Source organism: Falco rusticolus, chromosome 8, assembly GCF_015220075.1.
Source record: "Falco rusticolus isolate bFalRus1 chromosome 8, bFalRus1.pri, whole genome shotgun sequence".
Lineage (NCBI taxonomy): Eukaryota > Metazoa > Chordata > Aves > Falconiformes > Falconidae > Falco > Falco rusticolus.
This window is the reverse complement of record NC_051194.1, coordinates 35,565,408-35,579,938: the sequence shown is the minus strand read 5'-3', so window position 1 is coordinate 35,579,938 and position 14,531 is coordinate 35,565,408. Positions and strand designations below refer to the sequence as shown.

General features: G+C 48.8%; 1 protein-coding gene across 1 annotated transcript in view; it reads left to right on the top strand.

Moving 5' to 3' along the window:
* GLI2 (GLI family zinc finger 2) overlaps nucleotides 1-14,531 on the top strand; it is a 199,639-nt gene that overhangs the window by 150,272 nt on the left and 34,836 nt on the right. Inside the window, exons 4-5 of the mRNA XM_037398606.1 lie at nucleotides 6,492-6,694; nucleotides 8,413-8,604. Of these exons, the coding sequence (XP_037254503.1) occupies nucleotides 6,492-6,694; nucleotides 8,413-8,604 (395 nt within the window). The remainder of the gene's footprint in view (nucleotides 1-6,491; nucleotides 6,695-8,412; nucleotides 8,605-14,531) is intronic.

Sequence of the window (14,531 nt, the reverse complement as noted above, 5' to 3'; positions counted from 1 at the left end):
AGTTACATTAAGTCTTGAATATGTTTTTCTAGGGAATAGGGAAAAAAATGCACTAAGAAATTGTATCCGCCTTAGATTATGATATTGTTTCCATGGTGTTGATGGAAAACAAAGGAACTGACCATTGGAGACCTGGTTTTGTTGCTCCTACCATCAGTGGCAGAGTTTCTTTTGACTTCAGTAGTACAGGATTAGATTTAAGGCACAATTTTTAAAGGTATTTAGACAACTGCCATTGCCAATGGATGCAGAGTGGGATTTTTCATAGTGTCTACCTAAATCCTTCTCAAAGCAGCGCCCTAACCACAAATCCACAAATAAGGGATTTAATATTCAGAGATTTGTGTCTGTTCAGGCCCAAAAAAGAATTACTGCAGTTATCTCATCTGACATCTGCAACCATAGGATCCCCTCTTTAATTTCTACAGTAGGAGAAATTATTTTCCCCTACTATAAAACCTCCAAACCTTGCAGAACACTTAGAGCCCATCTTTTAGAAAAACACCTAGCTTTGTTGTAAAGTCTTGCAGCAGCACTGAATTTACCACTTCCGTCCATAAACCCATCTAATGGGAACTTGCCCTCGCTGTAAAAATATCTTTTTTATTTTTTCATGCCTTCCATGCCTCAAAGCCATATTTGAGGGGAAAGGAGAAAATGGGAACTGGTCGAAACATGCCCATTAAATTTCTGCAGAGGAGTTGTAGCATTTTTTGCCCAGCTTCACAGTCTCCATGACAGCTTCTTCTAAGTGAGTGCATTAATTTCTGTACTAGCAAAGGTAGCTCTGATTTTCTGTAGAGTCATCTTTGTAAGTATGAAAACAAAAAGCTAATCATTAAGCTCATTCTAGAGCTGAGAGAGTACAGGAAAAAGAAATAAAATTACTTGTGCTGAACGTCTCGGCAGGGGAGGGCTGGGAGTTAGTGGTGATGTCTCTTGTGTCCCCATCCCGATCTCTTCCTGGCAGGAGACAAAAGCTGTCGTATTCAAGTTGATAGCCCTATTTTCGAGCATCAGGTCACTTTATTGGATAATTATCAACTTGTTGCAGTGGTGGGAGAGCTGGGGAGTGTGTGTGATTCCCCGTTGCCTCATTACCGGGCTGCCCCGCACTCCCTGGCAGTGGCTGGGGGGTAGAGGCAGCTGCAGGCAACTCCGTGCTGCTCCTCCCAGCACATCCTCCACTCCCTGAGCCAAAAAAAGTGGGAGGGGAGGAAATCTCTGTGCATGATCAAATGCCATGTGAATTCAATAGTCATGGCCCAGGTTTGACCTCTGAAAGGTACCTTGTTTTGAGGGACCTCACAGGGTTTGATCCAGAGGGTACCGCACAAGTGTCGCAACCTCTCGCCCTTCCTGTTGTAAGGGACTTTAAATCAGAAATAAACAGAGGTGAAGCTGAGGAGCTGGCGAGAGCTGTTTAGACTGAATTATTTAGCATGAATCCTGGGGCATTTTAGGTTTCCTGCTGGATGCAGCTTTGGCATCCCATATGTAACCTGTCTGCCACGAGCACAGTCCATTTTTGGGGCATCCATATGGCTCTCCTCCATCTCCTGCAGACATTGAGTGGTGTTCTGGGTGCACAGGACATGTGAAAACCAGGCCAGGAAGTTTTAAGACAAAAGAAAAGCAAGGATTTTTATGTGAGGTTTATATGGGATTGTTAGCTTTTTGCTTATAGCAAAACCCTACCAGGCTCTGATACCCCTCCCCATGGGCAAGCAGCTCTGTTCCTAGCTTCCATCTCTATGTGGCAGCTATACAGTTTTTTTATTGTACAGCAAAACAATTGCCTGCAAGTGTCCATATTCCATTAAGCATATGGAAAAGTATTCAGCCCTTTGTTTTCTGCTGAATGAATATATTTGGCATGTAAGTATTAATTTAGACTAGTCATGGGACATTAGTGCTGGTTAATTGTCCCCATTTTTCTGGGGTTTAACTGATGGAGACTATTTCAGAAATATGCAACTTCTTTAACTGTTGCATTCATTGCTGGCTGCCCCTTGCAGAGGCTCCAGACCCACATGTAGCAGCAGGGAGATGGTGCTACATCTCTACCATGCAAGATTTGGGGACTGCTGGTACAGACCACAGCAGAAGAGTCGGGTGAGAAAAAGTCACCCCAGGGCCCTGTTCTCAGTGGCCTGCACTGGTTTTGCCAGTTGCTGAGGGGTTTCCCTTCTCAGGAGCCCAGCCCAGCTCCTCAGATATGACACTTCTCCTCTGCCATGGGAGCATGAGGCTCCTTTCCCAGCGCTGCATCCAGCTGTGATGCACCAAGCACAGCACGTACCCACCTCCTGTGAGCAGCAGTATGGGAGGCTAGCGCCTGCCAGGCCCCAGGGCACATGCAGGGACATGCTGGTCCACCACACTAAAAGCCGCAGGCTGAATTTTTTTGCCTTGCTTTCCAAAGAAAAGCTACCAGCTCCTTTCCCCAGACTTTGGGATGAGACTGTGGAGCTTCAGACAAGCTGGCACTCCTTTCAGCAAAACCCACGTGGCAGGAAAGTTAAGCAGATCTCTTTTCCCTGGTGAAGGGCAGTTGAGGAGTGACCAGCTCCTGGGAAACCATCAAAAATCTCCTAGTGTCCCACCAGCAGCGCGTGTCATGTCTCGGATGCTGGCAGGTCTCCTTGCGGTGGTTGTGCTCCTCCGCTGCTGTGTGTACCTGCTGCCTCATTGTCCTGCTCCACAGGCAGCTGGCACCAGGTAAATAGCGCAAGGATTTCTGCTCACCAAGGGGAGTTGTCCACTGCACCGCTACAGCACTACTCCGAAAGGCCATCAGCAGCATGCGTGCATGCCCCAGCATCACCACAAGCCCTTAGGTGGGATCAGGTAATGTCTCTCCCTCTGTTAGAGAGCAGGGAAGGGAGAGCCTCTCCTGGGTGGGGGAGGAAATGAATCCAGGCTCGCATGCTTCGTCAGAGATGCAAATTGCTCTACAAGTCCTGAGCATTAATTATAGAGCCTGGGCTTCTTGCTGGAGCCGCAGGGAAAACAGGCCCCTGGCTCCCATTAAATTTAATGGCGTTTGGACACCCAATTCCCTTAGCCTATTTGAAAACCAGAATACCGGTTTCTTCAGAAATATATGTGGTCAGGTGAAATCCCTTGTCCTGCTGCAGACAGCGAGATTTTTATAGCGTTGGCTTCAGCAAAGCCGGGAGCTCTGCCCCAGTCCCGGAGTGTGTTCCTCGTGCCATCCGCAGGATCCAGGGCAGGAGCTGGCAGTGACGTGCAGACAGCAGAGCTCAGGGAGCTATGCAGACACCCTGAGGAAGCCAGTGCTGGCACTGCGCTCCATTGCACGGCTGCTTCCCTGCACCACGCTGGAGACAGTCCCGCTGGTGGGTCCGGGGCATGGGGACAAGGAGCCTCACTTGCCCAGGAGGTGGGCTAGGCAGGGGGGCAGAGCTACCCCTCCTCCCCCAGCTTCATCCCTCATCCACTTAAGCTGCTGCCTATTAAAAGCAGCAGCTAATTGTTCTTCTTCGCCAGGAGCAGACCTGCGAGACTGCGGCTGCCTCTCGCTGTATTTTTGCAGAGTGCTGATGTGATGTCACAATATGGGAGTCAGGATTAGGTGTGAAATAACTCCAGTGATGCAAATGGAAGAAAAGGAGAGGGGGAAAATCAAACTTTTGGGGAGTTAAGAGCAGAGGATCCTTCTGGCCAAGTGAGCTGTTGCTGGTAAGGAGCTACTGGAAGCCATGTTATTTTGGGATGTGCTGTGCTGTGGGATGATGCTTTGCTGGAATTGTAGGGGTACAGTGGTGAGAGGTGATCCCTGCTTGGGAGAGCCATAAGGAGACAGACCTGAATGGCAGTATGGCCGTCCTAGCCCACGGATGGAGAGATGTGGTGAGGAGAGGCTTTAAGCAGAGCCATAAGGAGAAGCCTGTTCCCCAGCGCAGTCTTTATGTGCAGGGCCAGCCTCAGACTGAAACACCACGCGGGCCTCCAGCTGCATGCATTTTGGGGGAATTCTTGATCTTTTTCCCAGTGTTACCTTCTTGGCCAGGGTGGAGTTTTCCTGTTCTGAGGGACTCCAGCATTTCTGCCCAATTTAGCATGGAGAAAATTAACAGCAAACCCTTCATATTGTTATACACGTTCTAGATGTCGGCCTCACAGTTTGATCAGCAGAGGCTCCAAAGGCTCATAAACCTGGTAATACATAGTTTCAAGACTGCATCAAAGAAGTTCACAACCCTTTTGGGAGAAGCTGTGAGTACTGATGAAAGAGGGAACTTATTGTATATGTAAGAAAACTTCTTTCATGGCTTATGTATTAAGGCAGGCTCTGTGGCCCAGGGAAGATTGGGGCTGCTTTTAATTTACATCCCCCCTCACTTATATTAAGTCTTCGTCAGAAGAAAAATTAGTCAGATGTTTTCTTAATGACATCATTTTTTTTTAATCCTGTTTCATTTTTTCCAGATGAGGCGGTGGAGATTATTAGAAATGAATTGAAACTAAATCTGGAACAGAGACTTTGATTCACTTCTCCCTCCTCCCCGGTAGAAATAAATTGGTCGGCTCCGTGCTCGACCACCTTTATGAGCAGCCTCGACAGAAACCAGCCCCGGCGGCCTTGAGTGCGGCTTTCCTGAGCCTGCTGCTGCCGTGGCTGACGTCATGGCAAGAGGCACCCCAGAGTGACTTGGAGAGGGACTTTGGTCACCCCATAATTTTGGTGGCAAAAGGCCATGGCAACACAGGTGGGGAGGTTATGAGGTCTGAAGTTGCCGTGCCATCATAAGTTTGTTTTTCAGTGCTGTAAAAGAAAACAGGCTCAGTGCTGGTGGGTATTCCTCTAGCAAAACCCCAGTCTGGGTCCAACGAGCGCATGTGTGTCGGTGGCTGCACACCTCCGCAAGCCCTTTGTATCTGATAGGTTTTCACTGCCTTGTATTTCACACTAGTCAGCCACAGAGTGTATTGCTACAGGAAAGTACTTTGAACTATAAATATTTTAAAAGGCATTTAATTTACTACCCATCAGCAGAAAGTGTTCAAAAAGCCACAAGGTTTACTAATTTATCAGAAAGACAGAGAAACATGCAGAAGATCAAACAAAGACAAACGTGCTCGTAAACTGCTGAATAAGTCTGCAAAGCTTATATTACATTTCTGTGTGGTTTTGTTGATATGCAAGTATTACAAATAAATTAAAATACACCTGAGCTGTTGATAAGACAGGGTGGGACTGAGATCCTGAGGTGCAGGTGGCATGTCTGAGCATTGTGGTTGTTTGTGTATGGAGAGACAGATCTTACATGCACTCACTAGTGGCATATTTGGATATCCTTGGGGAAGGACCTTTGTAATACTGTCCCTTAGCTCAGCCCGTGTCCCAGATCCCTGACCTCTGAATCCTTATGGCCTCCTGTGTCTGGGGTACAGCCTCATGGGGTCCACATCCATCTCCCTCAGCTTTGCCAAAGCACCCAGCCAGGGACGAACGCCGTCCCTGCCATGACCTGCGTCTCCACACCAGTTCCTCTTCCAGCAGTCTGTGAGTACAGAGAGCACTAATGCAAAACAGATTTTGCTCTTTTGTTTTGCCTAATGACAGCTCTGCCTCTTTTGGTGTCTAGCTCAGATTTTCTGCTTCTCAGGTCAGGGCGTGTAACTTTTTCTCCCCTCCTTGCACCCTCTGTGGTTTGTTTAAGAGGCTGGAGGGTGCAGTAGGAGACGTGTCTGGCAGATGTCCGTGCGCTTTCTCTTCCATCCTTGCTCACCCTGCAAAAATGGCTCAAGTGTTGAAACATGTCTGCGACTCTTTTTTTTCTTACCTGCTGAATCCCTCAGCAGTTCCTGATTTCTTTCTCAGGTAGCACTTGGCCTGAGGAAGATCTGAGGGATTTAACAGAGGTGGCCCCCAGAAAGCATGCAATAAAACCTCTCGTGAACTTTTGCCCTCTGAACCGTACCGCCGACTTGTCAAGGAGGTTTGTGCAAGCCGTGATGGACGCAGGCGGGGAGGGCTTCTCTGCTGGCACTGGCTGAGCCATGCATGCTGGGCCGAGCAGAGCACGGCTTGCCTTGATCATCCATGTACTCTTTGCGCCGTTTGCATCCTTTGACTGGCAGCCTTGTCCAGGGCGCTGTCTGCACATAGCATTGAACATCAGGATACCCAGGGGCAGTGAGGAGCCTGCAAACCACCCTGTGCAGGAGATGGTGTGCAGGCACTGCCTGAAGCAGCTCGTGCCCCTTTTTACAGCAGCCCAGCTGGGGTGAGCCACCTTGCACAAATACATATTTACTGCAATGAGGGTGTGGGCCTGCAGGAAGCTTGCACTGGCTTCAGACTCCATGAACGCCAAGAGAGGAGTTTTTTTCCCCACCATGTGCTTGAACTCCTTCCTCACAGGCAAAGATGGTGGTGGGGCAGGAGGGAGAAGGGTGGCAGGCGGCTGTGCCCGCCCTGGGTGGCTGGGAGTGACAGCGTGTCTCTGTTTCCTTCCCAGGCCTCCTCCTCTGAGTGGCAGCCCCGTCATCTCTGACATCTCCCTCATCCGCCTGTCTCCACACCCCACCGGGCCTGGCGAGTCGCCCTTCAGCCCACCGCACCCCTACGTGGCACCCCACATGGAGCACTACCTCCGCTCTGTCCACGGCAGCCCCACGCTCTCCGTCATCTCTGCTGCCAGGGGCCTCAGCCCTGCTGACGGTAAGATGCTGTGCTACTGGTACTGCAGCAATTTTGTAGCTCACCAGTACTGAAATTCCCTAAAACCTGGGGATTTACAGCTGCAAAGGCTCTGCAGCTGCTCTCTGAAGTGGGAGAGCTGTCTCTTTTTCTTTTTGGTTCCCCCCAACCCCCCTTCCCTTTAACTACACATTTGTTTTGCATCATTGCACTGAGAAAGCAGAGCGTGAGAATAGCTATTACTGCTGGATCATATTATAAATATTTTGCTTAAAGTACGTTCCTTTCTGCAGTGCTGTCGGCTCTCTTATGAGCTTCCCCACTCCTATGTCTCTACTGGGAGTCCTGCTTCCCCCAGTGAGGGTCACAGTCGCTCTGGCTGCCTGGCCTGGCTGGGACTGACGTTGCAGAGATGAGGCAATGCCAGCTGGGTTATCCCCTGTTGGCTTTGTGTTGGGGCAGGATGGCTCCTGTGTGAAGGAGAAGGGACATATTTTCTTCCTCCTTCCTCCTGAGCTGCCCTGCAACAGCTTCTGGGGAAGGTGAGCACATGCAGGGAGCTGGCACGGGGAGCTGGCGCCGGGTGCGTGCAGAGGTGGTGGTGTTCGCTGAGCCCCAGCAGACCCTGTAGCCGAAAGCTGGGGACAAAAATGGCCAAACAGGGAAAGGGGAAAATGCATGGCGGCTCTGCTTTCACTTGGGGAGGTGCAAGTCATGTCTTACTTCGTCAGAAGTGCTTCATTACATAGCTGCAGACGGGTGGCTCAGTGCCCAGGGAGCAGCCAGGCTTTGGGGACCCGGTCTCTGCACGCCCGGCAAACCCCAGTATCTCTCGGCCTCCCAGCTGCTGCAGGGGCCAGCAGCCCTTCTCCGCCGCAAAGCAAAGCACCAGAGAGCAACAAGGCCCCTGGTTTAGTGCCTGGCAGCATAAAACCATCTTCTATGGCTAAAAAAACCATCACTAGAGTGATGGGGAAATGCATACGTCTTCTTCCCTCCCCCAAAACGTCATCCAAACTCCCAGCTGCCCGCTGCAGAGAGGTCTGATGTCTGGTGTGCGTGTGCTCTGCCCCATCCTCTCCTTCCAAAGCCAATTTCATTGTTTGCTGTGAAAAAAAGGCATTGTGTTTTGGGTTGCTTTGCTTTTCCTTTTACTCTTTCTTTTTTCTTTTTTTTTTTTTTTTTAAGGCAGTGGTAAATAAGTTAATGGGGCAAGCGGGTGGGGAGGCAGGTTTGAAAAATTACAGCTGGGAGAAAGTGAGCGTAATTGGCTTTGGCAGCCAAAATGGTTTTATGCTGCCAGACACTAAACCTAGCTCTATGCATTAGACCTTGGCTTTAATTTCCTCACGCTGCTATCGGGAACTGGGCTGCATTTGTCTTTCCTTTCTAATAGGCAGAGATGTTAATGCTGACAGGGTTACTGCTGCTGGCGGGCTGGGCCCTCTCCCCCCTCCCCGGGGTGCCGGCTGCGTCCGAATGGGAGGATTATTAGAAGGGGGAACGAGAGATTGTTTATAAATTTGCGGAAATGGAGGAATGCAGAGGCCCCAGCTTAGTTTCTTTTGTCCGCAGAAGCACGCCCAAGCACACGTCACGAGAGCCCTACTCCGAGCCGTGCAGCCGGGGCTGGTGGGGGGCACTGGGTGGAGACGGGGCCGCCAACGTCAGTGCCGAGGTCTAACATTGCAGTGGGAATCTTCTCCCCATGTTTTCCTCCTCATCCGTGGCTCCGGCAGTGGCTCACGAGCACCTGAAGGAGCGAGGTCTCTTCGGGCTTCCCCCACCGCCACCAGGAGCCAACCCTGCCGACTACTACCACCAAATGACGCTGATGGCCGGCCACCCAAACCCCTACGGGGACCTCCTGATGCAGAGCGGGGGAGCAGCCAGCACAGCCCACCTCCATGATTACCTCAGCCCTGTCGATGGTGAGTAGCGGTCTGGGTCCTCCCTGGCACAGTTGAAGTTTGGGGGCAGATGGACTGGGCTGTCCTCCCAGTGGAGGTTGTTATGCATGGTCATTCTGCCCTGCCGAAACCCACAGGTGCTGCACTCTAATTTTTGGCTTAAAATGTCACCTTGTTCCATATATATATGTATGAAATATATATAATTTAAAATACATGCATTGTGGCCTCTTTGGGAGGACGGCATGGCTGCTGCATGGGTAGGAGACAGGCTGGTCCAGTGGGCAGGGCTTTGCTGCCATCCCACTGCTTTAGTCATGGATGACCGCAGTGTTCCTGGGTGCAAGCTCCATCTCTGGCTCCCCATCCCACCCCATGTTCAGCCTGGTTAGTAACTGGGGCAAAGGCTGGCCGTTTCCATGCATAACCATGCTCGGCACGATGGACCTCTCATCTTGGTTGGAACTTCTCAGATCCCCAAGGAGAAAAAATATGTTAACGGGGAGCCACAGTGGAGAGGATATGTTAGTACTTTGTGGGAGAAAAAAAAAATGCAGGAATGTGGTATTTATGCTAGTGTCAGACATTATAAACCCAGAAAGCTCTTGCTCCTGACTAAATGAAGAAGAAATAAAATCACACTAGGCACTGCGGTGCTGAGTCACCCCTGCAGCCTGACCGCTGCCCTGGTGGGATGGGTAAAGTCTATCCGGAAGTGTATCTGAGGTCCAAATGATTTTTAAAGCTGTTAGAAATTTCTTTCCTTTCGTTTTATGCCACATCTTGTAAGAACTGGAGTTGCACAAATATTACAAAGGGCAGTTTGGAGATTATTTCTGCTGCAAGAAAGAGAAGTCTCGGCTTGACTTTCAGATTCCGGCTTCTGTTTCCTGGGCTGCCTTCAGATTTGCCTGTGGACCATTATAAGTTTTTGGAGTGGAGATCTGCATCGTTTCATTACCGCTTCAAAGTTTCTGTTGTTGAGCTTTTAAGATGAAAGACTTTGCGGTCTTGCTGCTTCGTAAAGTGACTGGTTTGGAATGATAAAAGCTGTTCTGGCTGTTCACTGATGGGGGCTTCTAGATATTTTGAATGAAAAAACAATTTCTCTTCTGCAGCTGCTGTGGAAGTTTTACCTGAATAGTCATTTTCTGCTGCCAATTCCTAGATTAATCGGGCACCTGGATCCCAGTCTGAAAGGGAGAGCACAGCCTGCCTCTAACACCCAAAATTCATTCCGGGCTTCTCTGCTACAAAACAGCTGATCAGTAAGACTGCTCTGTCTTCCCTCCAAAGGGTTAATGTCTGTGGTTAAAGCAGATGGGTGCAAACCAGCCCTGCCAAGTTCTCCTTGGACTCATGAACGAGACTCCTTCCTCCTTGCCTCCTTATTAGTCCATCTCTGACCAGCAGTGCCTCACTGATGTGCCAGATAAACAGCCAGTAAGGGAAGCAAACACAACTGCTTTCATGCTAGTGCAGGCTGACTCTCGGCACACCAGGATGTTCGTCCTCTCGTTTGCTGAAGATCAGCCTTTATCTGAAGTCCTCTGAGATACTCCCCTTGGCAGAAAACTTTCTCACTGTTTGCCTTCTCCTGAGAACAACTCTAAAGTAAATCACTTATCAAAGGTCCCAGTTTCATGCAGCCAAGCTCATAACCATCATTCACTGCAAAGCCAGGGCTCACCAAGCATTTATTTTGATCTTTCAGTAAAGCTTTATTGATGAATAACTGAAAAGCCTTTTCTGGGCCTTCACGTGCCCTGTGTGAGATGAACACTTTCAAACGACATGAGGATGTGACATGAGACACTGGAAGCCTACTTTTTAAGAATGTGAAAAGGAGCAGCAGACCAGTGCCAGTCTCTGGTCTATGTGTTTGGGTTTTTCTGTCAGATGGAGAGAAGAAAGAATTGTGCGTTTTCAAGGTGGAGACTAACATGGATGGCTCTGAAAGACTGGCTGAGGAGCCAGAGTCTCCCTCTCTTTTTAGAAAGTTATTTCAAAAATTCAAATCGGCGGAGCCTAAGTAAATAGTTGGAAGGATAATTTAACAAAGCATCCTCTTATGGTGTTTTTCTGAGACAAGAATATCAGTAGCATGCATAAAACCCCAATGAGTCACCACCTCACAGCATCTGTCATTCAGGCAGCCGCCTTCTTCTCAGAGAGCCCCAGAACATATGAACTTTACAAGAATTAGTTTGCTGAAAATGCAGGCACCTGCAAAAGAAAAAGCAGCCAATAAGCATGTACTAAAACTGGCCTATTCAGTGTCATGTTACCTCCAAATATCTGCAGGTCCGTGGGAGCCTCGGTATGGTAGTTCTTCCACAGGCACATAGCTGGGCCCTTCTGGTTGCTGTAATTGCATTTCTTGGAGAATTTCTCAGTGCCTCCATGTTTGTCAGTGTTTTCTCATCCCATCAGGTGTCTAGGGTCAGGAAAAATAACAGGACATAGGTGTTGGCTGGAGCTTGTTGGTACCAACCGTGTTGTCAGCTCTGCTGAGTGTTTAAATGGTGGCTGAGCTAGGGTGCCCCAAAACTGCATCTTTTTAGCAGGGTTTTCCCTGTGCAGCTAAAAGTAGTTAACCACTAAAGCAGACCAAATTGAAGTTTTATGTACCAGACTGCTGGGGTCTTCAGGCCAGTCCCAGTGAAGACTAAATTACCCTTCAGTTAGCTGTCCTGTTTCATTCTGTCATCCAAACAGGGACTCTAAATCCAAGAGTGGAGTTTGACTACAGGCTTAAATACATTTTCTGGAAAACCTACACTTTCAAATCAGAAGTTAACCACTTTCTAATGCCACAACATTGCTGGTAGGTCACTTTTGAGACTAATTTACAGGATCTATTCACCAGATCAAAACAATCTTGCATTTCTCTTCTAGAAGTGAGCGTCACATGGTAGATTATTCCAGGTGACAGAGTGGTTGCACAAGAGCATCCTTGGGGCAGAAAAGACTGATGGAGAGCACAGTCTTTTGAAACTGGAGATGACTACAACTTTCTAAGCATGTTTAGTACATCCAACGTGGTTTTTTTTTCCTAATCACAAGAGCTCTGGTGATTACCCTCAGCTCTTGGGAGGTGCCATTTGCTCTCAAGAGGAGCATATCCAGACTGACTCGATGTTTGTACTGTTATAGCCCTGTACACCACAAGGTCTTAAAACTACTGTACTAAACAAAGCTACTTCATCACTGGAGACCCTGAAGAGAAAGGAGATCAAATGATCAGTGAGCAGAGCGGTGGCAGCTCTAGGAACAAGATCCAGATCTTTCAGAATAAGGCTCTCATGGCCAGGGTGGAAGCAGAGGTCATCTTTAAATCCATCACTTCTGTTTGCCCAATGTTAAAAGTGTGATTGGGTTGTCCATGCTGAGTCAGGGGATGGGGAAAACAACTTGAGTTCAACGTACATCCAAGCAGTGCTGCACAGAGGTGGTCACTCAGCTCAGGAGGGCTGCATGGGTCTCTGCAGCCGTACAGTTACCAACAGCAGGGATGACCGCGCAGTGCTGTTATGGCATTTCATCCAATTCTGGAGCTAGAGGGAGATCCCTGCTCTATTTCTTGCTGCCTGGTGCAAGGCAATCACAAATGTTTTGACTCATGACCAGCAATTTAACTGGGAAAAGGCTTTGTTCAGCTCAGCATAGCCGACAAACCAGCAGCTGGCACAGTTGCCTGTGACATGGGCAAATCATCAAGCAGGACTTTATTTCCCCAAATCAAACAGTGATTCAGCTTCACTGGCCTCTTTCAGTCAGTGTTGTTGGAGCCTTTCTACTTCAAGTAAATGATTTAATAGCCATCAGGGTAAGGAGCAGCGCTGGCAGCGCAGCTCAGCGGTTACTGCAGTCAGCAGGCATGAGCCTTGAGAGGTGAGCTCGGGACTCTCCTCCAGCAGGTTTATGTGAAGCGACTGCTCCATCAGGATGGACGGACATAGCCCAGCCTCATGGCGACCTAGGAAAGAAGTGCCTCGCCTGGGATTTGAGGGACCAGCAGCTCAGGGTTTGCAGGCTGGGTATGCTGGATGGCAGATGACTTCCCAAACAAGCCAGCTGTTGGCTACTCTGGGCAGACGGCGCGCCCTGTAGTTGCTTCCTTAAAAACTCTGAAAGTTCTTTTTTTCTTTTGGTTTGTTTTCTTTGTCCCGGCACAGAATGGAAACTTGCTGAAATCTCAGAAAAGGTTCAGAGAATGGGAAATGATTTCCCACCCATTTCTAGCCAGCAATGCTGTTTTCCTCCCCAGAAAAATATGTGCAGAAGAGAGAAAAAGTCCCAGAGCATCCCATAAGCACTCTGTCTGGAATCCTGCTGCACTCTGGTTTCTAAAGAATTCAATTTACATATGCAAGTTGGGTCGTCTAAACAGTTACCTTGTGGATTGGGAGTAGAAGAATGCAGCCTTGTCTTTCAGTGAGGATTTGAGAGAAGCATTAGTATTCCTTGAACTGCAAAGCTGATCGGCCCAGGGAGGGAAGAAAGAAGGGTCCCAGGACAGCATCTGGTGCCAGAACAAATGTCCAGCATCTGCTGCAGTCTAAGTAAGAGGTGTGTTGTCGCTGGAGAAGGGGAGAGGGAAATAAAGAACTGGTTATACAAAGAGCATTTGTAGTTTATCGCTGCTGCGTATTGATTAAGGGATCATCCTGTGGTTTTATGCTGCCCGTGGATTTAATTTGGTGATGGGAGGAAGGGGATAGTTCTGTACGTTTTGGGTGAAGTTTTCTTGGTGAGTGGCCAGGAAGAGGGACCATGTTGTTAATGCTGTATTTATCCCAGGGCTTGGCCAGGGGATGCAGGGGAAGCAGTGGCTCTGGCCGTTGTTTCAGTGAGGAGGGGGTGGTGGGCCATCTGCAGCCCACGTGCCTTACGGGCTCAGCTGTTCAGAAGCAATTCCCCCGATGTTCCTCTGCAGTCAAGATCACAGCAACATGCTTGTCCGTAAAGGGATGCCTGAGATTTCCTTGCCTTGAAGGAGCCCCGAAGGAGCTCCCACTGAGTGCCTGGCATTTCCGTTCGAGAGGGCTTCGCTGCCACTATTTCTAGTGTGATACAAGGTCTGAAGTCTCCCTCCAGGAAAACTATCTCTTGTAATGTCCTTCTGATGGCCACAGCCACATCGAGTGGTCGGAGCAGGAACCTCTGCTCCCGCCTCCCACATGAGCCAGGGTCTGATCCTGCCTTTTGGCACGGCAGCACTGGGAACAGCGGCGGGAGTCAGACCACAAGCTGCCACATGTGTAAAAGCTGACTATTTGGCTCATTTCTGGCCCATTGTGGATAAATTTAAATTTGGGAAGAAAATCCCAGTTTCTGAGCAACTCATGGATGTGATAATTTGCAGACACCATAGGAAACTTCCAAGGAAACTGTACCTTTTTACCAAGAAATCTGGACTTTTCTCCCAGCCATAGGCTGGCTGGAGGACTGGGCTGGGACATTTGGCAGATGTGGCCACTGCCACTTGAAAATACAGCCTTGAATTCACTAGTTTAGAAATGGGCTATTTAATCCCTCCCCAGGAGAGAAATGGCTTTCAGTTGTGAGCTGTGGCATTTACTTTTGCTTGGCAAAGGTAATACTGCTGTAAACCAAGTTTTTTTCTACTGAAAAGTTATTCCAGGCACTTTTAAAAGGTTTCTTAAAATATGTGGGTTATGTTTATTCTCTAGCATGTAGAGCTGAGCCTGTGACAGTCAGTGTATCTGGATCTGTGTATGAAACGGTGTGGAAAGGCCAGTGCACACCAGTTAAACTACTGTAAAATGTATCTGGAATTGACTTTTTGTAAGAAGAGGCAACAGGGGGCAAAAGCCAACAGTAAAGTTCTTGTTTACTTCAGACCTTCATGAGCTGCCATCCACAACACTATCCCTAATGCCCAGAGCTTTGGGCTCAGCCTTTACTGCACCCTTCTGTTTACC